Source organism: Folsomia candida, unplaced genomic scaffold, assembly GCF_002217175.1.
Source record: "Folsomia candida strain VU population unplaced genomic scaffold, ASM221717v1 Fcan01_Sc001, whole genome shotgun sequence".
In the NCBI taxonomy this organism is placed as follows: Eukaryota; Metazoa; Arthropoda; class Collembola; order Entomobryomorpha; family Isotomidae; genus Folsomia; species Folsomia candida.
The window spans coordinates 9,249,083-9,274,102 of NW_019091193.1; the positions used below are offsets into that span (position 1 = coordinate 9,249,083).

The 25,020-nt window shown below is 39.8% G+C and overlaps 2 protein-coding genes and 1 long non-coding RNA gene across 4 annotated transcripts in view; 2 read left to right on the plus strand and 1 right to left on the minus strand.

Moving 5' to 3' along the window:
- Nucleotides 1–2,888: 2,888 nt before the first annotated feature.
- The window catches only part of LOC110841914 (DNA-binding protein D-ETS-3), a 35,186-nt gene continuing 13,054 nt past the window's right edge, over nucleotides 2,889–25,020 (plus strand). The window contains exons 1-6 of the mRNA XM_035859700.1: nucleotides 2,889–3,006; nucleotides 5,048–5,250; nucleotides 5,422–5,607; nucleotides 8,471–8,797; nucleotides 11,224–11,430; nucleotides 24,960–25,013. Coding sequence (XP_035715593.1) covers nucleotides 5,115–5,250; nucleotides 5,422–5,607; nucleotides 8,471–8,797; nucleotides 11,224–11,430; nucleotides 24,960–25,013 — 910 coding nt within the window. The 5' untranslated portion in view covers nucleotides 2,889–3,006; nucleotides 5,048–5,114. The remainder of the gene's footprint in view (nucleotides 3,007–5,047; nucleotides 5,251–5,421; nucleotides 5,608–8,470; nucleotides 8,798–11,223; nucleotides 11,431–24,959; nucleotides 25,014–25,020) is intronic.
- Nucleotides 5,634–6,444, minus strand: LOC110846868. The gene is made up of 3 exons (XR_002547604.2): nucleotides 6,366–6,444; nucleotides 6,106–6,268; nucleotides 5,634–6,037 (listed from the first exon to the last, which is right to left on the minus strand). It is a non-coding gene; the product is annotated as an uncharacterized LOC110846868 (long non-coding RNA).
- LOC118439011 lies at nucleotides 6,494–8,333 on the plus strand. 2 transcript variants are annotated; one of them, XM_035860215.1, is made up of 6 exons: nucleotides 6,494–6,619; nucleotides 6,709–6,915; nucleotides 6,993–7,184; nucleotides 7,281–7,443; nucleotides 7,525–7,729; nucleotides 7,824–8,333. In XM_035860215.1, the coding sequence occupies exons 2-6, from the start codon at nucleotides 6,724–6,726 to the stop codon at nucleotides 8,224–8,226; spliced, it is 1,155 nt and encodes a 384-aa protein (XP_035716108.1). In that variant the 5' UTR covers nucleotides 6,494–6,619; nucleotides 6,709–6,723; the 3' UTR covers nucleotides 8,227–8,333. The 2 variants fall into 2 exon arrangements, with proteins under 2 accessions (XP_035716108.1, XP_035716468.1); XM_035860575.1 differs by lacking the exon at nucleotides 6,494–6,619 and having other exon boundaries at nucleotides 6,632–6,915.

The window sequence follows — 25,020 nt, forward strand, 5'->3', positions numbered from 1 at the left end:
AGAAACTTATAAGAAGATGAAGCATACGGACTTTCTTGCTTTCTTTTAATTCATGGAAGCAAGAAAAACGCAAATAGCATGGAAATCCTATTGTAGGGAAGAATTGAAGGGATTTTGCGAGTCTATGGGAAAAGTGGAAGGAAATGATGGGAGGAAAATAGTAGCCCCTTTATCTTATTTTCCTCTTCCATTTTGAGCTTCATCCGCATCTTCCTTTCGAACCACAATCGAGGAAATCCTGAGAGGATCCTGTGAATCGTTGATATTGGCATAATTTCTCTTAAGTCTCTTCCCATTTGAGCAAACGGATTTGACGTTTGGCACACATCCACATGAATACTTAACTGACTTTATTCCAAATACTTTTCCCATTTCCGTCAGTCCTTCTCATTATGCAATACACAAACTGTTTACGATACACACAAGTGCCCCTACGTACTACTGCATGATGACGTTTTTTTTTACTTCGTATGCACGTATATATTTTGACACGCATATCCATATATTTATATAGAAATATAAAAAAATCTTGCTCAATGCGTGTACTTGTGTATGATGGGTCGGATTACAATTGACACATTTTACACGTACTTGGAAAATTTTCTATAGGATCTGATATACTTATTCAGCAAATGCTTAAAGAAAGCACTGCACGGTGTCTTTGGTGTAAGCGAAGCAGTGTAGTTGCAAAGGTTGTCTTGCGGGCTGGTTGGTTGGTACGCCTCGTAGTCATCGTGCAATGCAAGGTCTTTTGGATTTATAGACTTTTCTGGAATGAAAGCAATTCTGTGAGCTCGGCTCGTTTGAGTGTGGACGATGATGATGGGAGAGGAGTGGAAAGTGGAGGAGAAAGTGAGCAAGACGAGTCGCTGTGGAGCTGGTGGTGGTGCTAGGCTGGGGAGAAAAGGATGAAATATTGTCTCAAAAATTGAAGGCGAGATAGACGACGGGGAGTCGGTCGTTATCTCTCCTCGTAGAAGAAGAATAACGCCTTCAATGGAGTTCTATTGAATCATCCGCACCCAGAGTGCTTTCATCTCCCCTTCGCGCTCCTCCAACCAACTTTCTACTCGTATGTAGCTTCCTAATTATTGTTGTCCTCGTCCTCAGCTCAGTTTGCATACAATTCTATGAAGCCCATTTACTCTTGGAGTTGGGAGCGCAGTGGGACTGGAGCTAATTCGTAAAATTAGGCATTCGTAAAACAATTTGGTTGTGCATAGTTCTAGTCGCAGTAGTTTTTGTTCCTATTCTAATTCTAATTTTTAACGATCCATGATAATGATGTTTTTGATGATTTCAGTTAATAAATATAAGATGGGTTAATATAACCTTGTCTTGTAAATGAGATTTGGTGGTGACATTATTTAAATTCTAAATTGACGATATGTACAACCCATTTTTATTCCTTCATGTCTGAAAAGACTGCAATCTTGTTTAAATAATTTGGTAATGATCAAATCCATTTTGTTGTATTTAATACTAATTGTATGGTATTATATTTATGATGTTCCTTGCGCATAAAGTGATCTATATTTATGAACGGACGTAATTTTAAAGAGCTGATGCATATCCTAATTCCTTTAACCTTACAGTGGATAGTTTTATTTATCTGTACCGTGCATACTTGCATATACGAAGAAATGAAATAGGTAAAGGTGTACATATGCGTTTTCGAGTTTTAAATCCTAGTAGATCAATATTAACATATATATTATTAAATACTAGATTTTTAAGAAATTAAAACTAAATGGATACAAACACTATGTACTGAAAATAATAACTAATTAAAATCAAGCATGCAGATTATCTGCGTTCCTAAGCTCATGAGAAGATATCGTGGAAGATGTACGTTGAACTACTTACTACGCACGCACTGGCGCAAAACGAATAGAAGAAACTATGCAGAATGAACAGAGATGATAAGATGTTTACTTTTGGCATGAAGATGAGAGTTTAGTCAAGTTTTCGGGTTGTTTCCTACTGTTTCTGGGTTGGTAATTAATTTACTCATCTAAGACAGCAGATAAGGAGCATGAAGATCGCCCAAGTTTGTCCTCTCCCAAGTCGGAACATCGGAACGTGGGAGAGGGAGAGGATCGGAGGATGGGGAGAGAAAGCATTAAAGCAATCTAATTGGATCGGATAGACGGAAGGTAGTAGGGAAAGTTTTGCAGTTTCCGCACGATTTCCGTGAACCCGTTGTCGGGCGGTGTCGTCTTTCTTCTTTCTCTCCTTGGCAAAAGTAATCAAGAACAAAATGTTGAGAATTATTCTTCCTCGTGTACTACACCACTTTCTCCCCAAATAAACTCACAAGTTTTTAGGCATGACGTCCTAGGGTAGATCTGTCCTATCCAGTTCATATTCCTATCCTGCAAAGATTGCTGGTTATTTAATTATCTGGTCTGCATGCCTTTTCCATTAGCATAATTACCTAAACATGCTCAAATACCGTGTGGATACATTTAGTGATAATTAGTGAAAAATTTTCTTTCCTTGATGCGCTTATGCAAGTCGATATGAAGTATTTAGTCCGTGAAAAATGGTCATACACGTCGGGCATTATTATAAATTCTTGTGTAATAATATTCAAAAGATAAGATGAGAAAACTGGACGTGAAGATCTGGGTGAATTTGAGCGGTGGGCCCGTAGGTTGTGAAGGTGGTACGGAGCGTATGCACTTTCTCGGGCATGCAGACTGTTGGGGGAGACAGAAAAGGAGAGAAAGAGTCGGAGTCGGCGAGAGTGAGTCAGGGGGCGAAGAAGGGAGGGCAGGGAATTTCGGAGGATCGGAGCTGAAGTATTGGCCGAGGAGGATCCTGGGTGGAGTTGAGTGGTGGTGGCCGTGTGTGTGATGTGTTGGGACCCTGTGAGGAAAATCAGCGCGACGTATTCAGAGGCAGCGGAAAGAACGGAAGCACTTGTTCTCGACGGAAGTCAGAAGAGTTCCTTCTTGTACCGGTATCAACATCGAAATTACTCCGTGCACGAACACATCACAGGTACGTCCGACTTTCTTATCGCCCTTCTTACTTGCTCACACATTCGGACTTATTAGACTCATCATCATCATCCTCCTCATCATTAGAACAACGTGTCCCCCAAACAGGTGGACCTACGTATTGTGCATACACGTACAGAAAACTATTGTAGTACAGCTCTCCTATCACGTACATAGGTTAATATATTTAGTAGTGGAGGACATTGTCCTTATTAGTTGACGGGAAATTGCAGAGTGGATTGGGCACAAAGTTGTTGTTCTGGTAGCGTCCGGCAAACAAATCCTCCCCGTAATCGTCTAATATTGCAATATCTCACTTTCTCCTAACCTCAAAAACCGAGACTTCCTCTTCAGTTGGAGGCGCTACAACTTCCGAACGCAAGGCAACGCCATTCACCAGCCGCTAAATCACATCCGTCAGAAAAGGAAACTCTATTCTCATTAACCTTTCACCGACTTCCACCTTCTCGCCTGCTCGCATGGATTCATCCACACCTATTGCAAACTGCCCTGTTTGTTTCCGGAGTGAGAGAATATTCAATTACCTCCCAGATTTCCCATCCACTCCCAGTTTTGGTCAACTCATTCAATTATCCCGCATGGTTGCATGAGCCGTTTGACAGGCTGTGATTAAAGTTTAAGGATTGGTCCTCTTCAGAATGAATTGTTTCGACATATGTGCATACATACATAAATTTACATGCTGTGTACAGGTGCATATGTGCATAAGTATCAAGTTATAATTTTAATTTGTGGCGGTGAACGGCATGCTTATGCACGTACGTACGTAGCCCAGCATTTATTTCTGGTGATGAATCAGTCAAAAATTAAAGAAGGAAGGAAACTGGCAATAGATTTTAAGAAGCAAGTTTTTGGCGGTGGTGCGTGTTTCTTAACCTGACGGTCGTTTCCGCGGACGCAGCACCAATTCCCATGTAACGGAAGCAGCAGCCTTCCTATCAGGAAAAGTAGATGCTTAATATCAATGATTGCATCGTGATGATATAATTTGAATTCTTTCTTGTGTTCACGTCAACAACATTATGAAGCAACAACGGCGCGCTGATGTCTGCTTCTTTTTAGTCAAATTGAAAAAGGAAAGGAATTTAATATCCTTGTCGGAAGAGGGAAAGTAAGCAAGGGAGTCATGCGGGAGAAAGCAATTCATTTTTATAGATTCCTGTTCATTTCTTCGCTCCCATTTCTTCTACGTTCACGCTTCCTCTTTTCCACTTACTCATAATCTGGCACTCAATCTTCCGACTTTCCCACACTCATTGAAATTGACTCTCATTTTACAACTCGTCTCGATGCTATGATCGATATACTGTCCGCATATGAATAAGTACATGCAGATGGAAATATACATATATTTGGCTATATAGCGATGCTAAAAATTATGTTCCTTTTGACTGCTGTGCGTTTTACACCATGAGAAAGTTTATGTTTCTGCTAAATTATTATTCGCCACCCAAAAAGCTTCTTGTTCGTTTGATATTTTGTTGGGTAAGAAAACATAAAATAATGTCAAATTGCAAACTAGTCTGGTCACTTCTCGTGGAAATGCAAGTGCGAGACGGGAAAACATCGTAAAATTCCTGGCTGATTAGAGATAAGAAGCAAATTTGTTAGAAACGCCAATGAATCTCTGTCATTCAGACGTAATAAGTCACATCTCCATTTTTATGGTTAGTTTATTACACTAAAATACATGGTTGACTCGTGTTGCATGCTGTAAATTAGTGTTTGTTGAACCCGTATTGAAGTAATGGAGGTTGCTGGGTGTTGGGGCAGGTAGATCGGTTTGAGATTGGAGGAGAAAGGCGACATTGGAAATGTTGATAATCAGTGGTACATACAAATATGTAGTATGCATACAAACTTCTGCTACTGATTACCTACATGTGTAGTTTGACTGGAAATTAGTCCTAATAAAAAGCATTGATACATATAAACGCTATTTTATTCGGTTTAAGATGAAATGAGAATTGTAAAGAAATCTAATTAGATAAAAAATGTTTAACCCATGCAATTATTTTCAGGGGATTATTTGGGAATTCATAATTCCCCAACGTAAGACACCTGTTTTCTACGCCTGAGAAAAGGAAAATGTCAACTGCTGCAAGTGCTATGGTTGCAGCGGGGAATGGTTTACAGATGTACGACACATCTTGTTCTTATCAGCTAGACCTCAAACGGATGTCCAGCAGTGGTGGGATGACAGGGCCGACTCCTTCCTCTGTCGGTAAGTCAACCACCACTATCACCACAAAGTTGCTTTCCCTTTCTCTCCCAACACGTCGAATGACTGGTCAAAGGAAAATATTGACATTGAATTGATTTGACCTGAAGCCCAGCCGCAAAAGTTGAGTTGAAAGAGAGAGTTGTTGACATTTCTTTAATCCATTTTATACAGCCATGAACCCATTTGGGATAAAAACGGAAGAGTGCAACGGAAACGACTGGACGACGGGTTACCGACTTCCCACCCTCTCCGGTTGCGGTGGCATGTCTACCTTTGAAGCATTGAAGCAATCTGTGGAGAAAGCCAAGGCCGTGTTGACAGCGGAGGCGAGAGACAGCAGGAACTACTTTGGAGCAGGTTTCGGAAAAATAAATTTGAAAATATTTCAGCAGCATCAAAAAGATTATTATTATACCATATAGTAATTTAATTGGAAAAAAAATCATGAACATATCATAAGTGCCTAGGGCAAAGTATTAGTAGATTTGAGGTGTATGCATGTTTGACATGTACATCGTCGGCACATTTCCCGCATGTTGTTCAAAACCCCTGAATTTATGGGTAGATAAAGGGTGGGGTCATCAGTGAAATTTGGGAAAGGGGGAGGATCGCGTGATTGACATAGTCGTCGTAGTGGTGGTGGAGACGAGGTCGAGGGGATTGCAGGAGAGCGATCAAGATGGACGGTTGATGAGCGACGCTGTCGGGCACTTTCTCTCAGATCAGAGAGGCCTATGGGATCAAGATCCCTTTCCTCCGCTATGCCCTGGGCAATTAATTCATCTTTCTGTTAACAAATAAGTAATTGTTACTTTTTAACCCACGATGTGCATAATTAAAATAAGGATGACAAACCAGGATAACAAGTTCGGGATAATGATCCAAAAGACCCTTCGACCTTCCTACTCGAAATTGGTGATAAATTAGGTGCGGTCGTACCTCGTTTTTCTGCAACAACTGTCCCACTACCCTAATCCATTGACGGTCAGGACCAAGTTTGGCATAAAATGGAGCCATTCTATGAGATAGATTTGTCAGCAAAAAAAGTAAAAATAATTATTCTACAGCCCAGGGCTTAATAAATATGAAATAAATAATTAACTAAATATAATTACCTATGTATATGAGAAAAACTGGAGTGGATGTAAACAAATGTGTTGATTTTATTATTTCTCTCCTACGCACTATTTGAATGAAACACCGGCGGGGTGAAAAGAGACAGTGTATGAAAACTGCACAGCTCTCACGCAAACTTCTAACAAGATATATCTTGTTTGATGGGTATTTTCATACATCTAATCGTTTCCAACGTCATCCATACACAAATATTTGTTCGTAAGGAACATATTTCAAAAATCGCAAAAATCATGTGAGTCTGTGAAAATTAATAAAAAATATAATAACATCAAGCCCAGGGCTACTATTATCTTTAGTTTCATACTTAATTGTGTTTTTTAGCAGAATTTTTCAATCATGGAAGGAGGAAACGATGTTGTGGCCAATCAGGAGAAGAAACGGGAGAAAAGGGTAATATTTTCAAAAGAAGAAAATAAATTGTTGATGGCATCCTTCGCATTAAACCAATGCCCAGCTATCAATGAAAAAGCAAGACTCGCTAACATTATTCGCGTCACCAATCCATTGGTCAACATGGTCAAGATAAGTGTAAGTTTTCATAGCCCAGGGCTCTAATTCTTGAAAAAACATGATATAACCCAAAATTAAATATTGTTCGACAACAGAAATGGTTCGACCACAAACGACAGAGACCCAGTAAGATGAAGCCAAGAAAGAAGAGGAATTTAGCTCTACTTCCCCTCACCAGTAGTCGAGTTTCGTGTTTGGAGAAATCCTACAAGACTTCAAAATGGGTGTCGGACATGGATCGGCAGAAGCTGATGGAAGAAACTGGTCTCGCTGAGTCGCAGATTAAGATGAGTCCCAAATCAATTACTTATATATTAGCCCTGGACATCAATTGGCATTCGATTTATTTACTAATTTGTGTGTATTACTTATGATGCCAACAAGACTGGTTTATAAGACGGAGAAAGTCGGATTCGACTCTGGAGAGTCAAGTGACGGCTCCTTCTCGCGCAACCACAATCGTCAACACCAACCCAAGGCTCTTCTGGGTCAACAAGGATACGGGGAAATTGGAGTGGAAAACAATAGAGGAGGGTGAAGATTGCGGTATTTTAATTTGTTTCATTTATATCAGTATTTTTGTAAAACTAATAATGCACGTAATACTTAAATCATTATTTATTTCAGCTGTTTATCATAAATTGTATATTTCACTGTTTGACATCGTCAAGAAAGAGGATGCCCAAGGCAAAATGGCTAAAACAGCTGTTGGCTATACCGGAATGGACAATGCCATTTCCGCTGCAAAACTTAATTGGCTTGATATCAAGAAAGCTATCAAGAATATTCTTAGTCTCGGAATCTTTGCCTTGATTAAGGCCTGTTCCTACCGGTACATATTCATATTTACATTACAAATTACTATATTCTATTTGCTCAGAGCATAATATGTACCTAATTTGACTCCTTGGCTACTTTGTTTACAGAAATGATGTAGTCGAAGATGGCTTGGAAGAGGTGCCAGAAACAGCTAAATTTCTTGGAATCTATACTCCGATCGAAACAGTTGCTAAGGGAAAAGCGTCAAAAGAACAAATCATCGAACTTTTCAAATGGTGGTTTCGTCTCAGACTTCTTGCCCTGGGCACTCTCCGACCTCGAGAATGCTTGGATATCCTGTACCCCTTTGCCGAATACTTGGAATCAGTGGTTCTCCAATATTTGGAGCATATGGCCCCTGTCACTCGTCGATGGATCATACTTTCTGCTCCACAGATGAAGGCCTACATTAAGGACAAGTCTGCCGCCACCTTCCCTGGCGTTGATGATAAACTTGTGACTCGATTTAAATGTATCGAACTGTGGAGTCATGATCCTGCTCTATTCTAGCCGTCAGCCCAAGGCTTTATTTTATTATTATTTGATCCAAGATCAGTTTGTTTATGTATTCTCATTCGTTGTTGGTTTTAAAATAAAATATTGATTGAAATATTCAATGTGTTGGTTTAGTAATAATTATTATTAGATTAAATTCATCTCCAAACTTTATTATAACCTACATATATATACTTATAGATAATCTAGTACTAATAATCCAATATACTTATTCTGAAATCGTGTACCATATAATTAGGTTTCGGAACTCTGCCCAATGTGGGAATGGGAATGGGGATGAATTTAGGGAGCTCGTCCGTCGGTGGGGGTGTGGCTGGTGGGTCAAACCACAATTCCTCTTCCAATCGAATGAGTGACATGGGTCTGATCGGAGACTTGAGTCACCATCTCAACCACTCGTCTCATCTCAACCATTCAGCATCACTACACCATCAGTCGCACCATTCGTCTCATTCCAGCAACAATAATAGTCTAGGGCACCAGGATCGACTCCAGAGCTCTGGTGAAGTGTCTACATCTTCTCCGCCAGATCAGAACAAAAGAAGCTCCAACAACAATAACAATGGTTGGTAAAAGATTGACATGTTCAATAAATTTAATATACTGCATGCCACATATAAGCTCCTTGCTACATATTATGTAGCCTTCTTCCAAGTATTATCGTTTGCTATCTGCTGTTTTCTCCTTTATATTTGCTAACGAGCATACTTTCCGCCTGTCTTCAAAATGTTACATGGCTGACATAATGGCAAGTTTAGCAAACCATGGTCGCTGGATAATGATCCACCAACTGACTTGAAGTCTAAAAGAAATGGTCCGACAAAGAGAAAGTACACTGGAGCAGCAAATAAGCTGCTTCATCCATCATTATTTGAGTGGAAAATCTGGATCTTCGATGCTCATCCGTGAAATTGCTGCTGCTGCTGCTTGTATAAAAGCAGGATAACAAGTGAAACTGAAAAGAGGAAAGCCCGAAGCTAGTTGACTTTGCTATTGTGAAATTCATTAATCTCCATCCAATCCACCATCATATGATTATTATACCCCGGGAACGTGGCCTATCTATCTATTAACATCTATCATGCACATATACCACCATCATTTATCTGGGGGAAGTTGAGTCTGTAAAAAATCCAGTTGAACTCTGACCTATTATTTTGATCTCACAAAGTTTCAACATCGTTAATTTTGCATCAGTGTTCATCAGGTCAATTATAAATTTTCGCTTTCGACGTGGTTATGAGTATTAAAAGTCTTGACTATTTATATAAAAGTAATTGAAAAGTGAATGCCGCTTTTAAGTAATTCCATACACGCAGACGTAAGCATATGCCTCTTAGGCTTTCCACATTAGCACACAGCGGGGAACCCGCATTAATGCACAAACAACACTGACTTTTTTTCGCTTTTGCCATTCATGTATTTCTTTCTTGTACTTACAAGTCAAGTTTTTTTTACAAATGAACTCTCGCTAGTCGAATGGTATGAAAAATGTATATTTTTAGATTAATTTATTAGGATTATAGTTTGATAATGTTGTGGATGATTTGGTCGGGTTGTTGTAATTGTCGTTGGAGTAACAAGCAAAGTCAGTCACGAGCCGATAATAATTGCACTCGCATGTCGATGGGGGAGACGGAGAAGAGAGTGGCCTCATGGGAACATTATGGACGGCGACGATGGATTTCACCCACTCAGGCCGAAAAACAGTATGCCTGGTGTCAACCACTGCCTAGGGCTCCATTATCCAAACCCACTGAAGAGAAAAGGGAGCTCATTATTGACCTTTTGTCGAACAATGTGTCCCACGTTGCCCTTCGTATCGACTTGGTTGGTGGTATGCAAGGGCCAAGCCACTCTTCCAGAACGAGTGTACACACATCATTTATTTGTAACGCAAAACTTGACTTTTATTACCACCACCAACTCCTCCGGTGATCACACACAAACCATTATGACAACAAATCCCATGACCTCGTGGTTCTTTTTACTTTTCATCAAATCCTGGTCTCAGGACGGTCATCGGTCACATTAACTCATAATAAATTGAACAATACAATGTATTACAAATATTGTGCAGTAATTTCAATCATAATTTCATTTTTATTTAAGAAGAGAAAGTAATGAAATGATTTCATTTTCTTGCATTTTTAATGTTCTTAATTGATGAGCCTCACTAAAGTGGAAAGAGAAAATCGTAATGATCATGATACATTTTCATCCAGTCATCGTTTGCGTTTGTTGCATCAGGAATCAGTTTTCTCCTCTATTTTACTCGTTTTGAGTGTACAGTATTTAAACCGCACCAGTTATTAGACATAGTTACGTATGTGCATACACACACACACGGTGTGCAGCATGGGAAGGGATTCGGTGCGGTGGTGGCAAGGGCTCTCAACATCCGTGTAACCAGTTCGTTTCGCTTAAAACCATAGTGAACCCTTTTGGGTCATCAGGTAATGCACTTAAAGTCAACTTGGATCTGGGAGTCAATTATTATTTCCAACCCTTGCTGTTTACACGAAATGATGAGTAAAAGTGAACTCACACTCATTTATTTATTTATTTGCTCATTGTGCTACAAGTCTTGTTCCCCTTTAGTTTTTCTCCTTTCCCATACTTTCCAAATAAACGACGATCATGATTAAATATCCGTCTGCGTAGATTGATTGCTTATTGCTACATCGTGTTTAAACAAATTGTCTACTCGCAATAAGTCAAAAGCATCCTGATCATTTCCCCGTCATAATATCTCTGCTTCCAATTTAGTGTTACTGGGCTGTACGTACGTACAAGTAAAGAAACTTATTTGCTTATCGCATTTCCCTCTCCCCAAACGAATCAGATCAAATCACACCTTCCAGCACCAAGCATTTTGACGCTTGTGGTTGCATCAATCTCAATTAAATGCGGGTATATGGCTGGCAGCAAGGATTCATCTGATTTGATGATTTGAAATGAATTAATGTTGTTGGATTTAATGGATTGCAGGTGTGGATTCATCATCGCCTTCGATTTCTAATGGCAAGGGTTCATCTTCTTCCTCCTACAACTCGTCCCATGTCAACTCCTCCACAGCCAACAATTCGGGAAGCGGTGAAACCAATAATGTTGGTACTGGTGGTGTTGGGAGCAATTCAGGTGTGTCCAGCGGAACAGGAAACTCGGCTAACCATAATAATCGCTCTTCTAAATCAGGTTTTGACTATTTATGACTCCTAATTTGCGCTCGCTTTCTATTACACTAAACACCGTACATATAGTTCCTCGTACATAAATGCAGACATACAGTGCACACGTAATATTATTCCCTTCAAATGAGGGTCAATGCACATTATGAGGCAATGTGATATTGCTATGTGAAAAGTTTGCACACTTATTATTTCCCTGAATTGACTACAGCAATAAGTGAAAAATAATATTCAATGTTTCTGGTTTACAAATATTCAATATTTTCGGTAATATCTGCACTAATCCTAAGTTTCCTCGATTGTAATATACACGCCCGAGTGTAAACTACACAGTTTTATGTCCCAGTATTTACATGATCCCATTTTAACTGTGAGCTGCGCTGAATTGCGTTGTAACAATGCTTTATTATCCTTTCCTAATACTTAACCCTAGCAAAACTTTCACTTTTCCTTGATATTGTTTAACTTGTACATCGTGCCGTACATACTTTCGTACCTTGCGACAATGCATAAAGAATGACAGAGAATGGGAAGGAGAGTAAAATCCGTCAACTTTTGGCCATGGGTTATTGATGCAATATAAAATAATCGTTGCAGTGTTTTGGAAAGGGGTTGTTGGTGCAAAGAAAAAGGCTGCTGTGCTACATAAATCCTGCTTGGATCGAACCTACCAAGATCGCAAAGTGAAATAAAACGTGAGGATGACGGAGTTATAGAAATCTGTTTTGGCTGCAAGGAGTTGGTAGTTCGAGCGATAAAATTTATGGAGCAAAACCAGCCAAAGTCAACTTCGCAGCGAGAGCCGCATTAGGTTTTTTGGACATAAATTTTCCATCTCTTGCTATCTGTGGCCTGTAATCTGTGGAGAACTGAGGTTTAAGTTGCAAGCAGGCATTATCGATGACAATCGGTGAACCCTAAGTCATTTCAGTTGCTCCCGACCAACCCAAAGTCAAAGGGCATTTCACTTAACCACTTTTCATTCCAATGTTGACTGGTGGTTGTAATACATGAGATTTGTTCCATCGAGCCAGCCAGACTGAGAAACTACCGAGCAGAGAAGAGGAGAAAATCCAAAGTATTGTTCCAATGGCCGACTCCTTCAATGGTCAGCAGTTTAGACCTTGTACTAAAAGTCGATTCGCTTCAATGGGCTGGAAAGAAAACTGGAAAAATGTTCGATTTCATCCTCCAATTTCTCTCGAAGAAACTTGAATCTTGAAAATCTTAATTTCAACTTATTTTTACAATAAATGTTTGGAATAAATTTTTCCTTCATGCAAAATCTCATACATAAGAAATAGTAAATACATCATAAATTCTTAACTATTAGTTTAAGTAATCCATCAATTTCAAAATTAATTCATAATCTCTACGTTAAATCAGAAATAGATGCACAAAGCAGTGAATGTAGTAAAACCGTGAGAGAGTGAAAGTCATCGACTAACCGAATTGACTGGATTGACGCACACAATGTTGTTGAGGAGTGAGTACTACTAGTGAGTAGAGAAGATATATAAACGTACATAAGTAATGCCTATAGAGAGTCATTTATCGAAATCCTTTCCAGTCAATCAGGTTTGAAGGGAGAGGACTCTGTATGAAATGGGCCGTATTATAAAGGACAAACGATGATGCAAGTACCATTGACATGTTATCATTATCAGGACCACCGGCAGAAATGAGCTGGGATCATTCAATGTCTCCCTCCCTCGGGTTTACGTACGCCATCCGGATTATCTGCGCAAGGACTCTATTCACGTCTGATTTACTCAAGAGCTGTTACAACACAATTGAAAAACAACAAATATGACTTCAAATCTTACCTAACAATTTGAATTTAATTAACTTTAATCGACATTAAAATTACTACATGTTGATTTCACCCATCTAAATATTTACAAACATCTCTGTTTAAACTTGTCTGTAAAAATGCTATGGTTAAATAGGTTTATATGTTACTGCAAATAAGGGTCTCGCTAATCTTGCAGCACATCCTTCATCATGCGTTCCACTTTGGAAAGTTTCTTTAGCTCCACTCATGAGTGACAGGTTTTGTCACTATTAATGGACTTTTGCGAGGATAATGGAAACTTTACCAGCAGAGAAAGGAAAACACGTAATAAGTTTCAGAGTTCCTTCCTTCCATCAACTGGGAGTATTTATATCGTGTCAACTTTTGTGCCACATTTCTACTTTATCCCGTATCATCCTGCCAATAATGTTGTGGATCAACAACTAGTACGTATATAATAGTCTTCGCCATCCATTTATTTCTCATCCTTACATATTTGCTAATCAGCCAGCTACTCATGTACATGCGCTCTGTTTTCTATTAATATTAATCGAAATTAATTTATCTCTCGGTATTGAGTAACTGAGAAGATTCTCGATATTAATGAACAGAGCCCGATGTGGGCTTCTGTTTGGCGGATGATACGCCGAGAGAAAGTACGCTTCATTTGATGAGAAGATAGTCCGTGGCTGTGAACGTTGCTTTATAGTCTGTCGTGCACCTACGCCAGCATATCCCTCGCTCGACGACACGAATGGATTGCAGACGAAGGAGAATGTACTTGCTGCTGCTGGGGGCTGGCAGAAGAAGACGGCGAGGAGCTTCCGGACGGGAATGGGTTCACGGATCCCCCTCCTTCGCCACCCTCCCTCCCCCTCCAGCCAGGCCGCCAAACAGGGCAGTAAATGAGAAGAAGAAAGTTTCGAGTCAGTCAAATGAAACAAAATCCTTTCTCCCCAAAACTAACCCGACTACTCCCATCATCATCATCATCTCACCCACCACCACCATCACCACCACTTTTGTCACAACCTGCCATGCTGACTGACTGACTGACGCAGCAACGTCGTAATATTCCTCTTATCGATGCCTCCTACCGACACAGTTACTTTCACTAACTAACGGCACTACGTATTTATATCATCATCGTCATCACCCATCGAATAACTATCACTTAGCAAGACTTTTGTACACGTATCGACGACCAGATTGTCGCTCACTTTGTGGCTGCATCACAAAAAGGCTGTAGCCTTACGATAAAGTGGGACGAAAAGAGAGATTCATCATGGAATGAGAATATTGCATAGGCTGGCTTTCCCTCGCTATAAGAAGCTTGAGCTCGTGCTACCTGTGCATTTGGTGTCTCATGCTCGCTCAGTTGACTTTATCATGAGTAAAATCCATTAAACGACTCGCGTCGCTGTTTGCATGTTACTTTTCTTTTGATGCGTTTGCTCAATCGAAACTTTATCCGCTCGCCGTTCTACATATGGACGTGTGGCATTTATATGTTGGCGGTCGTGATTCTCTTGTCTGTCGTGGTAAAGTTTTAAATCGACAGATATTTAGTTTGGATGAATTAATATTTAAGTCATGCTGGGATGAGAGTAGATATTGATGCTTTTATTTTAGTAGGCAATTCAAAATGAGAATGGCATTCATTTGAGTATTTTGAAAACCTTTTGTAAAAGTGAAAGCGAGAAATTCCGAGCAGACTGAATAAATTCAAGTTGGAAACCAAATGCAAATAAAATGAGTGTTTCGACAAAGAGTTATTGCTCACCATCTATCCAACTCAGGATTGCGAAGTAAGAACGCTAATGACATGTATCCTTTCCGTCAGTGATACATTTTATGACTTGTGTGCAATGTGAAACGTTGCATACAACATTGATAATTCACATTCTACCCTCTTCTCATTCAGCCTCATCTCGCATTTCCGATGGGAAGATTATTTTCTGAGATGCGTACATTTGTCGGGTGCACATAAATTTACAAAGTGAACTTATATCGATACCAATAATGCCGAACAGTATTTGAGATTTTCTCAAATTTGAAGGCTTGTGGGGAACATTGATACATTTTACACACTTTATAACTTGCACATTTCCCAAGTGCAACAAATAAATATTTTGACCTCCAGTAAAAATTGACACAAAGCGAGTTTTCTCATGTTAACGACGTACGAATATATGTGAGTAACCGATACGTTATAAGCAGTTAAATAATAAATAAATTCGAATAGAGAGCAGCCAATCAATTGCCCAACAGTATTTATTTTCGAGGCCAACGTATCTACGTATGTATCTAACAAATGATGGTAATGATTGTATATTCGATTAGATTCGCCCAGTTTCAGAATTTGCAATGAATAGTCATAAAACTCTCACTGCACGCGGCCTGTCAAGAGAGTCCGACCTCCCATGCTATCAGTTTCACAATGAGAGATAGAAAACATACAAAAAAACTAGAAAGTCATGAATAGTGTGGCATTCACTTCTCCGATTTACAACCAACCCCCAACACATTGACTAAATCTATTATTGTCCTGCTCACCGAGCATATATGGCATAATCACAAACCCACCCTCCCACTTTCCCAAGCAGTCAAGTTGGACGGGGCTCATCGATTGTTCTTTTTTTGCTGGAATGAGACTGCCTTGGGACGCTGGTCCGAATTTCATGTAACTTGTCGGAAAATCATGGCTATATTTTTATTTATTAGTCCACACAGATAAATATATGGCAAGATGCAAAACAAGTATTTCTGCAGTAACCATTTCTGAAAGAGAAAGAAAGATTTCGAACGTTTTACGTAATAATTAATAGCGGACGATATTCCACATGTCAAACGAATGAAAATAAATGTAATGTTCACCCCCATTTACGAATATCGTACGTTAATGTACGTTCGAAAAGCTATTTGGACGGCAACGGTGGGTGATGAATTGTGGTGACGTGTGCTGTACTGAAGCCAACCTAATTTATTAGCATGATCATGATCATCCACTTTCTGGGTGAATGGAGATGAATTGACGATTATCTCTGTTGTTCCTCGTTCACCAAGTGAGTGAGTTGCTTGGGTTCGAAGTTGAACTATGAATTTCCAACGAAAAATGCAATCTCCCATCTCTATAATTTTGTCAGTGATAATTTGAAACTGACATGAAACATATGAAATGCAAATCTCCTTCCTACCTTCCTTCCTTCCTTCATCGTAGTAACATGAAAGGTGTGTGTGCAGGTCATTTGTACATGTGTATCAAGGGAAATGGTTTGCTCTCTCCCTCTTTTCTGAGCTACTGGTTATATAAGAAGGACATACTGTTAAACGTAAATTTAGGGCTATGTACGTATGTATGTATGGTTGTGGTAGAAATGCAACTGATTCCTTCAGTGATAACGGCGGAGGCAAATTGTGAGGCAAAATCATGTCAAACACTCAAAATTCGATAATTGTCCTTATTAATTCATGGCATGGATTTTTTATCGCAAAGTCCAATCTCTTAGAAGCAGAAGGAACTTACATACTTGTTTTGTTCAGCTTTCACATATTCATCATTCACATGTGTATATGACTCCATAATTTATCCATTTGCCGAGCGGGCACACTTTATCGTATAAAACGAACAGTAGGAATTTCATCAAGATCTGCTACCAGCAGCAAATAGCTAATTACCCAGAGCAAATTGCTCAGACACTTGAATGGTTTGAGAATTTTGTCATGACCAGTGGTCAAGGAGAAAATTGTTTTCGTACGTTTGCCCTCTCTTTCGGGTACAAGAAGTAGCGTGTTTAATTAGAAATTCCACTTGTGCATATGATTATTTATTACAAAAAGTCCATCAAAAACTCAGGGTAATCAACGTCACTCCGCATTTTGCCTGTCGCGTAAGCATGTATGTACTTTCATTTCTCATGTCACGATGCGATGTGGTCAAGAATATTATGCAAGAATTACATGCTTGTGATAAGTTACCCAGTTTTGCACATTAGAAAGTGTTCAGCGTTGATTTATGACGTGTTTTAGAGTTGGCATGCCGTACGAGTGAGAGATGGAATGCAGGGAGGCAAATTCAGAAATAGAATTGAATTGCATGACCAGTTTGCGAGCGCAGAACCATTCATAACAATCCTGCATTTCATTAATTTTGCATAACAAGCAAATGGCTGTGAACACAAAGTCTTGAGCTAATTTTGGTTCATTTGAAGGTTAGTCGTTCGTTACACAAATGTGTGAGAAATCCAGACAAGTAAATCTCGGCGAGCCTTGTACTGCACATCTGTTGGTTATTTCGGGGTTACAGTTTTCGAAGAATGGTGAAAGAGATTGCTGAGTTTCGGTTTGAGTCAGCAGATAGCACTCGGGGTTTAGGGTAGTAGAACCCGGGTGAGCTTACAAGCCCTGGTCCCGTACATACGTATGGAACTGTTCCACCCTTTCGAAGAAACGCTATGATTTAGCCTCGTTGGATTTGGTTACGGTTTGAGCAAATCGCAACAAACTTTCATTCTTAACTTTACAGAAGAACCCATAATTATAATAGATTGACAAATAATACGTCTTCATTATTAGCAAGGCATGCTACCTACGAATTATCTAATTGCAACAACTAACCAATTAAGACCTACAAAGTTCGAGAGCGCTCTTGCATGCAAAACTTTTGTAAAGTATCGCCTTGTTGTTTTTAATTACATTACAACTTTTTTGTTCAGTCTGGCATGGAAGATAATTAGGGTTTCATGACCAAACTATGGAATGCCGACTCCACTGGAATAAATAAATTGGTTTAAAGAAATGAGCAAGACTTTGATGGCTAGTTATATGAATCGTATCCCGTAGAGAGTTGCGGTGAATAATATAATCGGGTTAATTTTTTTATTCCTTAATAACAATCTATGTACATGTCAGTCAAATGATGGCTTTGGTTGGTCGGCTATAAACTAGGCTGGAGTTGCAATTAGAAAAAAAATAAACGTGGGAGCGAAAGTCATGAAATTATGTCATGCTATAACCGAATGTGTAACTTATTGACCCTTCCCACTCAGGTGAGTCGAAAACACGCATTTTCCTTTGTGGTTGATTACTACGAGCAGAATTGACTGCCACGAGGTTAAATTTTTGATTATGACTTGTCAAGAGTGATCAGTTTGTTGCGTGATTGTACACGCGTCGCACCCATGTCCATTACACGTACGTACTTTCCCTGAATTGGCATTATGTTGTCCCTCTTTCCCAGAGACTCGTAATATATTGGTCTCAGGGCGAGGAGAGTTGTCCCAAATATAAAATTGAGAACATATTTATTAAATATTATGAGAAATTTGTGAGAAAGTCTTTTATTTTATCGTTTGTACGTAAATATCGCAATAATTTTGAGTATTTAGTTTAAGAACTTTCTTTTATTTCCGAAAAGTTGAGATGAGAATGTGTGACCCTGTTTTGTAATTAGTAGGTATTATTCCTCGATTTATGGAGTGAGTGAAGTGGATTATCTGCTCTCTTGAGCGTGATATATCTGCACCAATGGCGGAGGAGGGCTGAGTGATTTGATGTGGAAAGAGAGGGTCCAACAACGAGTGACACATGCCTTTCCAGTTGAATATGGATCACGAGCTTATTTTACATATCTCTGAATGAACAATACTTTCTACTTTGCTTCACATGCACAATAGTAATTGGCTCAGCACAAGTTCTTCTTGGTCCAAAGAATTCTGCTGCAGAAAGTTTCATTTACAGATTGCGTATGCATACTCAACTTGTCATACGAGTCGCAACGTGCCTCAATAATAAGCCAAAAGACAGAATTTAAGGACATATCCAGGATTTGAGGACTTTCTTGAATTTACACAGGAGTGTGAACATGGATGCTAAATTTCTCAGAACAAAAGTTAATTAAAGATTCAAAACTAATTTCCAATTAGCAGGATGTGTGTTTATGCCTAAAGTTTCATGGCTACCACTGACTTTCATATACTCTAACGTATGCATGCATATATGTGGCATTAAGGATTCGTGAGAGTCAGACTTTCACCCAGAGTTCTAGTTTAATTAAAGCAGGACAACTGTCATTCGATGTCTCATGCTCTTGTACATCATCTTTGCATCACATTGTACAAATTAAGTAGTGAATTAATTAATATTTGGCATCTGGTCTTTATTGTTTTAATCAGTTTTTACTTAAGAATAAGAACGGCAAGCATTCATGCTATTCTGTAGTAAAGTCTTTTTGTAGCCAAACTTTTTTGCGTAGTGAAACTCTTGAAAAGATTTAATGGATCATTCTATACATAAATATACGCACATGATTGAACATGGACCAGAATTATAATTTCGACCCCATTAATATTTAAATGTAAAAAAATTAGACAATGTTTTCTGTAAAAAAAAGTTTTAGGGGCCAGCAGAGAAAATTTTCATTGTGCGAGTTTCTTTAATATGCGTTTCAAAAACCTAGTGAAAATTGTGGAGTATTTAAAAGAACAAAGGATGTAGTTCAGCTGATGGAGGAGCAGAATGGAATTTGGAGTCTGCACAGGCACGACGAGTTAAGAGTGTTCTGGAGTAGTCGGGACGAGGAGGCCTGGCTGAATGGAGGCTTGATTGACGTAATTTCGCCAAAGTCTCACTCACATAATGAGGGACAGGCAGGAGAGGAAAGGAGTTCAGGAAATTTTCTCTTTCCGACGGACACAGCAGAGGAAAAGCCTCCGTCTTGTCGTTTGCCGATCTCCCGTCAACGTCATTTCCTCAAATTCGAAATCCAATTTTTTCAAACAGTCAACTTGTGCTGAATTTCGTTATGTGATGGTTTCCCCTTTGACCGACCTATCTAACTAAAAATAAATTTAACTTGAATTACTAAAGAATTTGATGATATAAAAATAAATATCCTTGTATCGATTTGAGGGTTTTGGGAGGGTGTCATTTTAAAATCGTATTACAAGAAATGTGTCGTTTGTAGAATAAAAACACGTAATGGTTAAATTGTTGTTGAGCTTCAGTGTGTATGTACTCTGGAGGAGGGAAGGAGGAAGATTGTCGTGTTGGTTTTGACTTAAAGTGCCAAGTTGAGTCACTTTACTTTCCTTTGTTGCATTGTCGTCTCATGTATGTAAAAGTGAAAGCCGGGGTGTGCGTATAACTTCAAGTGGAGCAGTTAGTCGGAAAAAGACATGCCAACAAATCTCCCGTAATGATTATTTCTTCCTATATAAGAGGAAATGCAAATGATGCAATGGGAAGTTCACATCCGAACTTCTCATATCCGCCTACTCATTGATTTCACGAACTTTATCCATTCCTTTTCACCACACAAAATAACAACAACGACCTGCCTGCACTCGTTTAGTGATGCCCAGTCCTGATTTTACGTGTGCATATGTACGTATGAACACACCACACGTACGTATATTTGCATATACGAGGGAACGAGGAGAGTGGTAGCACTTCGTGCGTTGCAAACATGAACGCTAGCTCATTATCTCAAAAAGTCATTTGTTAATCTATTTCATTGAAGTAATGATTCATGTTCGAAGCTTATTATGTCTGTGCAGAATATGATGAAGCTGTTTATTGAAGCGATAAAGCCATAAATGCTGAAAGCCTGGCGTATTTTTCTACATCTGCACACAATACAAGGAGAGACGGATTACGTAAGCGAGTGAAGACCTGCATAAAAGTTGAAATTTGTTGGTTCAAGAAACGCGGTTAAACATTTTCGAAAGAAACGAGTGAAAGCAAAATGAGACTTTTGAAATGTTTCCTGTATTAAATTTGTGAATAGCGAGTTACAATATGTTGATGTTATCTTTCCTAATCCAGCATATACATGTACACAGTTTGCTGAAACTGGCTGGTAGCCACATCTCATGAAATTAGCTGTGTCACATAACAGTGAAGAAGGATGCTGCTGCGTTCTCCGAGATTATTAAATCCTTACCCAGCGCCGACCTCATGAAAATAATATGCAAATAGTCTGCGTTATCTTTATGGCAAATCCGTTATGAAGTATGCTCCTATTTTTCAGTTTAGTTTAATGTTATCTGCCTAAAGTGGAAATTGGTTTCGTAAAGAAACCATCTTTATTATTGGACCACTCATCTGCACTCTTCACTTTGGAATACATGGTCGGGGTAATAATGGAGAATGGGATCGGTGGTGGTGGTGGTGGTGAAGAAAATAATCTGGCGATGCGACTGACTTTGACTTCACCCAGCAAAAGACTTGAAGCCTCTCAATGAAAATGTTGGAGTGCAAAGTAAAGTCTGAATGCGACAAAAATCGATCCCCACTTGGTTGGCATAGGGACGGACTTGGTACTTCCGGCCACGGGGTGGCTACACTTCCACTCACACTTTCACCGAGGCTCTCTCTCTCTATCTCACTCTCTCTCTTCTCCGCTTCTTTCTCCGCAATCCAATTTCCAAACTGTGACAAAAGAATCTCTGCTATCGCCACTTTGTTGAAAGTGTTATACCAAGTGTTATATCACTGAAAAAAATGGATGTACCTTTACCTCTTTAGGTTCTGTCCTGGAGGTAAAGTGAGACTTGCACGAATCTGAAACTCAATTCCTCATCAGGAGTTAACTAAAGTTTTCATGTGCCAAAGTAAAGCAAAAAATTACTATATGAAAGAAATCAATATTTTTCCTTGTCCGATTTCACTTGACTATCCAACTCTGGCCGAAAAGTTAATTTTTGCCCAAAACACACCCCGAAATAAATGTATCAATAATGACGGGGAACAATGACGTTCTAATGAAACGCGAAGGACACACGACTCTCACGTGTAGGCCGAGTCCCGTGTGCATTTCCATGAAGAGACCCCGCTGATGGGACCATTGGGTATCGTTGACCCTCCGTTATTAATGCATAATAGCAGATTATCCACATTAACGCCAACGCTTTTCCTCTCTCCCTTCCTTCATTTTCACCACCATCACCAGCAACACTCACTCACCCGGATCCGTTCCGTTGGTGGTGCGGGTACTTGATGGGAACCTACGGCCAAGGAAGGTGGGGAGAGTTTTGCTTGTGCCCTGCTTGCTCCCCTTAAATACATATGTGCAGAAAAGGTTGCCCTTTTTCACACCGATGAACGTCGACTGGGAAAAAACTTGATATATTTAGCTCTATTCAGTTTAAGTACGCAAGGCCATACCCCGCTGTAATGGTCCCTTATCATGACTTTGGACTCGTACGTAGCGTTATGATGAACTCTGTATAACAAGTGAATAAAATGATACGAAGCATTAAATCGAGAACCAAAGCAAATGAATGGACCGATCCGTGTTGCACTGATCCCTTCGTACGCAGCTCATATTTCATTCGGCCACCGCGTCTTTATTTTGATTCATGTGACAGGAACAATATGCACTTCAAAGGACCACCACCAACGAGCTGTACATACTTTTTATGATGCTCTAGAATGGGACTTGTGCAAAGAATGAATGATCATTCTTTATATTTCAGACTATTTTGGACAACCTGCTCCCGAATTGGCTGAAAATGAGCTTCACAAAATGAGTTTCTCACACATCACTTTCTACTATACATACTTTTCCAATGCCAACTTTGCCACGCGGCCGTACGTATTGTAATATGCTTCCCAGCATATCAATGTGCACGTTTCACTTACATGCAGATCATGAAGTATGATATTTTCACTTGGATTCAGAAAGTCGAAAATGAATCTGAATGAAAGTGTGTAAACTTGTTGTCAGAAAAGTGGAATGTTATTTGTTCAGTGGAGCAATGGGAGGAAAGAGGGAGAAGCCGCACTCTCGAGTAAGCACCCAAAAAGAAAGAACAAAATGAACGTTGGGTGAGATCAATGCTTTTGGAGAAGAGATTGGAGCAACAAAATTGGCTTTTATCATTTATCATTTGTTCTGCCTCCTCCTCCTCCTCCTCGATGAAGGGAACAATATTGTTCACTTAATTTTCATCCCTTCTTCTCTCTCCTCCAAATCTACTTACGCAATAATAATCTCAATCACCATAATAATAAATTCGGAATCTTATTCTCCTCCACCCCACCTAACTCACTTTGTACTCGCTATACGCTCCATTATCTGATGTAAATACATAGAGTGGGGTCGTTTCCCAATTTACTTTTCGATTTGTTACCAGAAATGTTAGACATTTCACTGGTTATTTACTTATTGGCTAGCTAAAATAAATAATAATTTTGGACGCGTAATTTCGATACCCTAAAACTGAGGATATAAAAACTGGAATAATTACTTTGAAAGTGTTGTACACTAGACACTAAATATACTTGATAGATGGTTGATTGATGCTATATGCATAGGTGAGCCCGAGCTTGTTTCAGCGGAGAGCAGCGGGGAAGGAATTTGTAGGAAAGAGTTCGGAAGTGGGTTGAAAGATTGATGATGGAGTGAATGGGATGAGTTAGTTGGCTGACTGGACATTGTGTTGAGTTATGGAGGCTGCGATAAGTGTGGATGTCGCTGGAGAAAGCGTGGCGGCGGACCTGGTGTGGTCATTGGGAGTGTTGCTTATCATGTTATCGTGTCGGCCAGGACTCGGGCGTCCGATTCTCTTTTGCGCTTCCTTCCTTAGCGGATATATGGCTCACCGTTATCCAGTTCTTCAAGTTCCGGGCCGCATCCGCTCCCTAATACCGGTTGTCGGGTGAGAGAAAGAAAGTCGGTGGTGGGAGAGGAAGGAGGCTTCTCCAGGCTTTCCCGGGTTCCATTGGTCTTTCCGGTGCTCTTGACACACTCCCCCAGCCCCTTCCACTCACCAGCCAACCACGCTCCTCCTTTCTCCTCACAGCCCTTCGTTTCCCCACTCTCGGCAGCAGCAGGCCCACGTGTGAAACCAAATTTCCTCTCTTCCCCCTGAACATAGTGCAGCTCTCAACTCATTTCCATACCAAACCTCACACTCATCGCCCACCAAAAGTGACCCATGTCTCTCCTCTCCATCACTCCATCATCAGGTCCATCACCATACCCTGGCGTTCTTGAGGTGAAAGCTAGCCTTCGTCTTCTCCGACGCCGTCTTGTTCAGTGTTTCCAGATTCAAGTGGTTTCGTTTTACTCTGACGCCGGCGCGACTTCCCGATTTTCTCACATCCTTTGTTTTACTTGACACGCGGGTCGGATTTTTCTCTCACTTTCTCAGACTTTCTCTCACTTCTTGCGTCGTGAGGAGTGTGGTATGCATACAAAGTGTGAGAGTTGAACCAGAGTCTCAATAAAACCTCAAGACACGTCAGACAGACTGATTTGTTCAGTATTTTCCACTGCAACTCAGCAGCAGCACGAGCAGTACTTACTTTTACATACACATAAATACCACGACCGAGTCAATTCACATTCCTTTTCGACCACAATACAACAATGCACGGCGAGCCACAAGTTGACGAATCAAGTGAAAAGTGCACAAATTGTTGCATATCTGAAATAGCGTCGAAATAAGATTATACTCAACGTAGAAATACTCATATCTTAGTAATTACTACACTTGCACAATTATTCCTCCATATCCTGACACAACACGAGAGCATTTTACAATGCTGGACATCAAAACTTCGGCCGAGTATTTCTCAAGGACTGGGTCCTTAACCAATTTTTCGATGCTATTGGCAGGTATATATTGCACTGACTTTAAGAAATACATATGTACACAATGTCGGTGTTTGCAAGTTCTGATTCATAAAGAGAAAAATATGTTTCTAATAATATGTATTTCATTGTTTGGTTACAGATCCCACCTACAAAAGCGCATGGGGTGCTGCTCATCCTTCAACTCAATCTCAGAGTAAGTT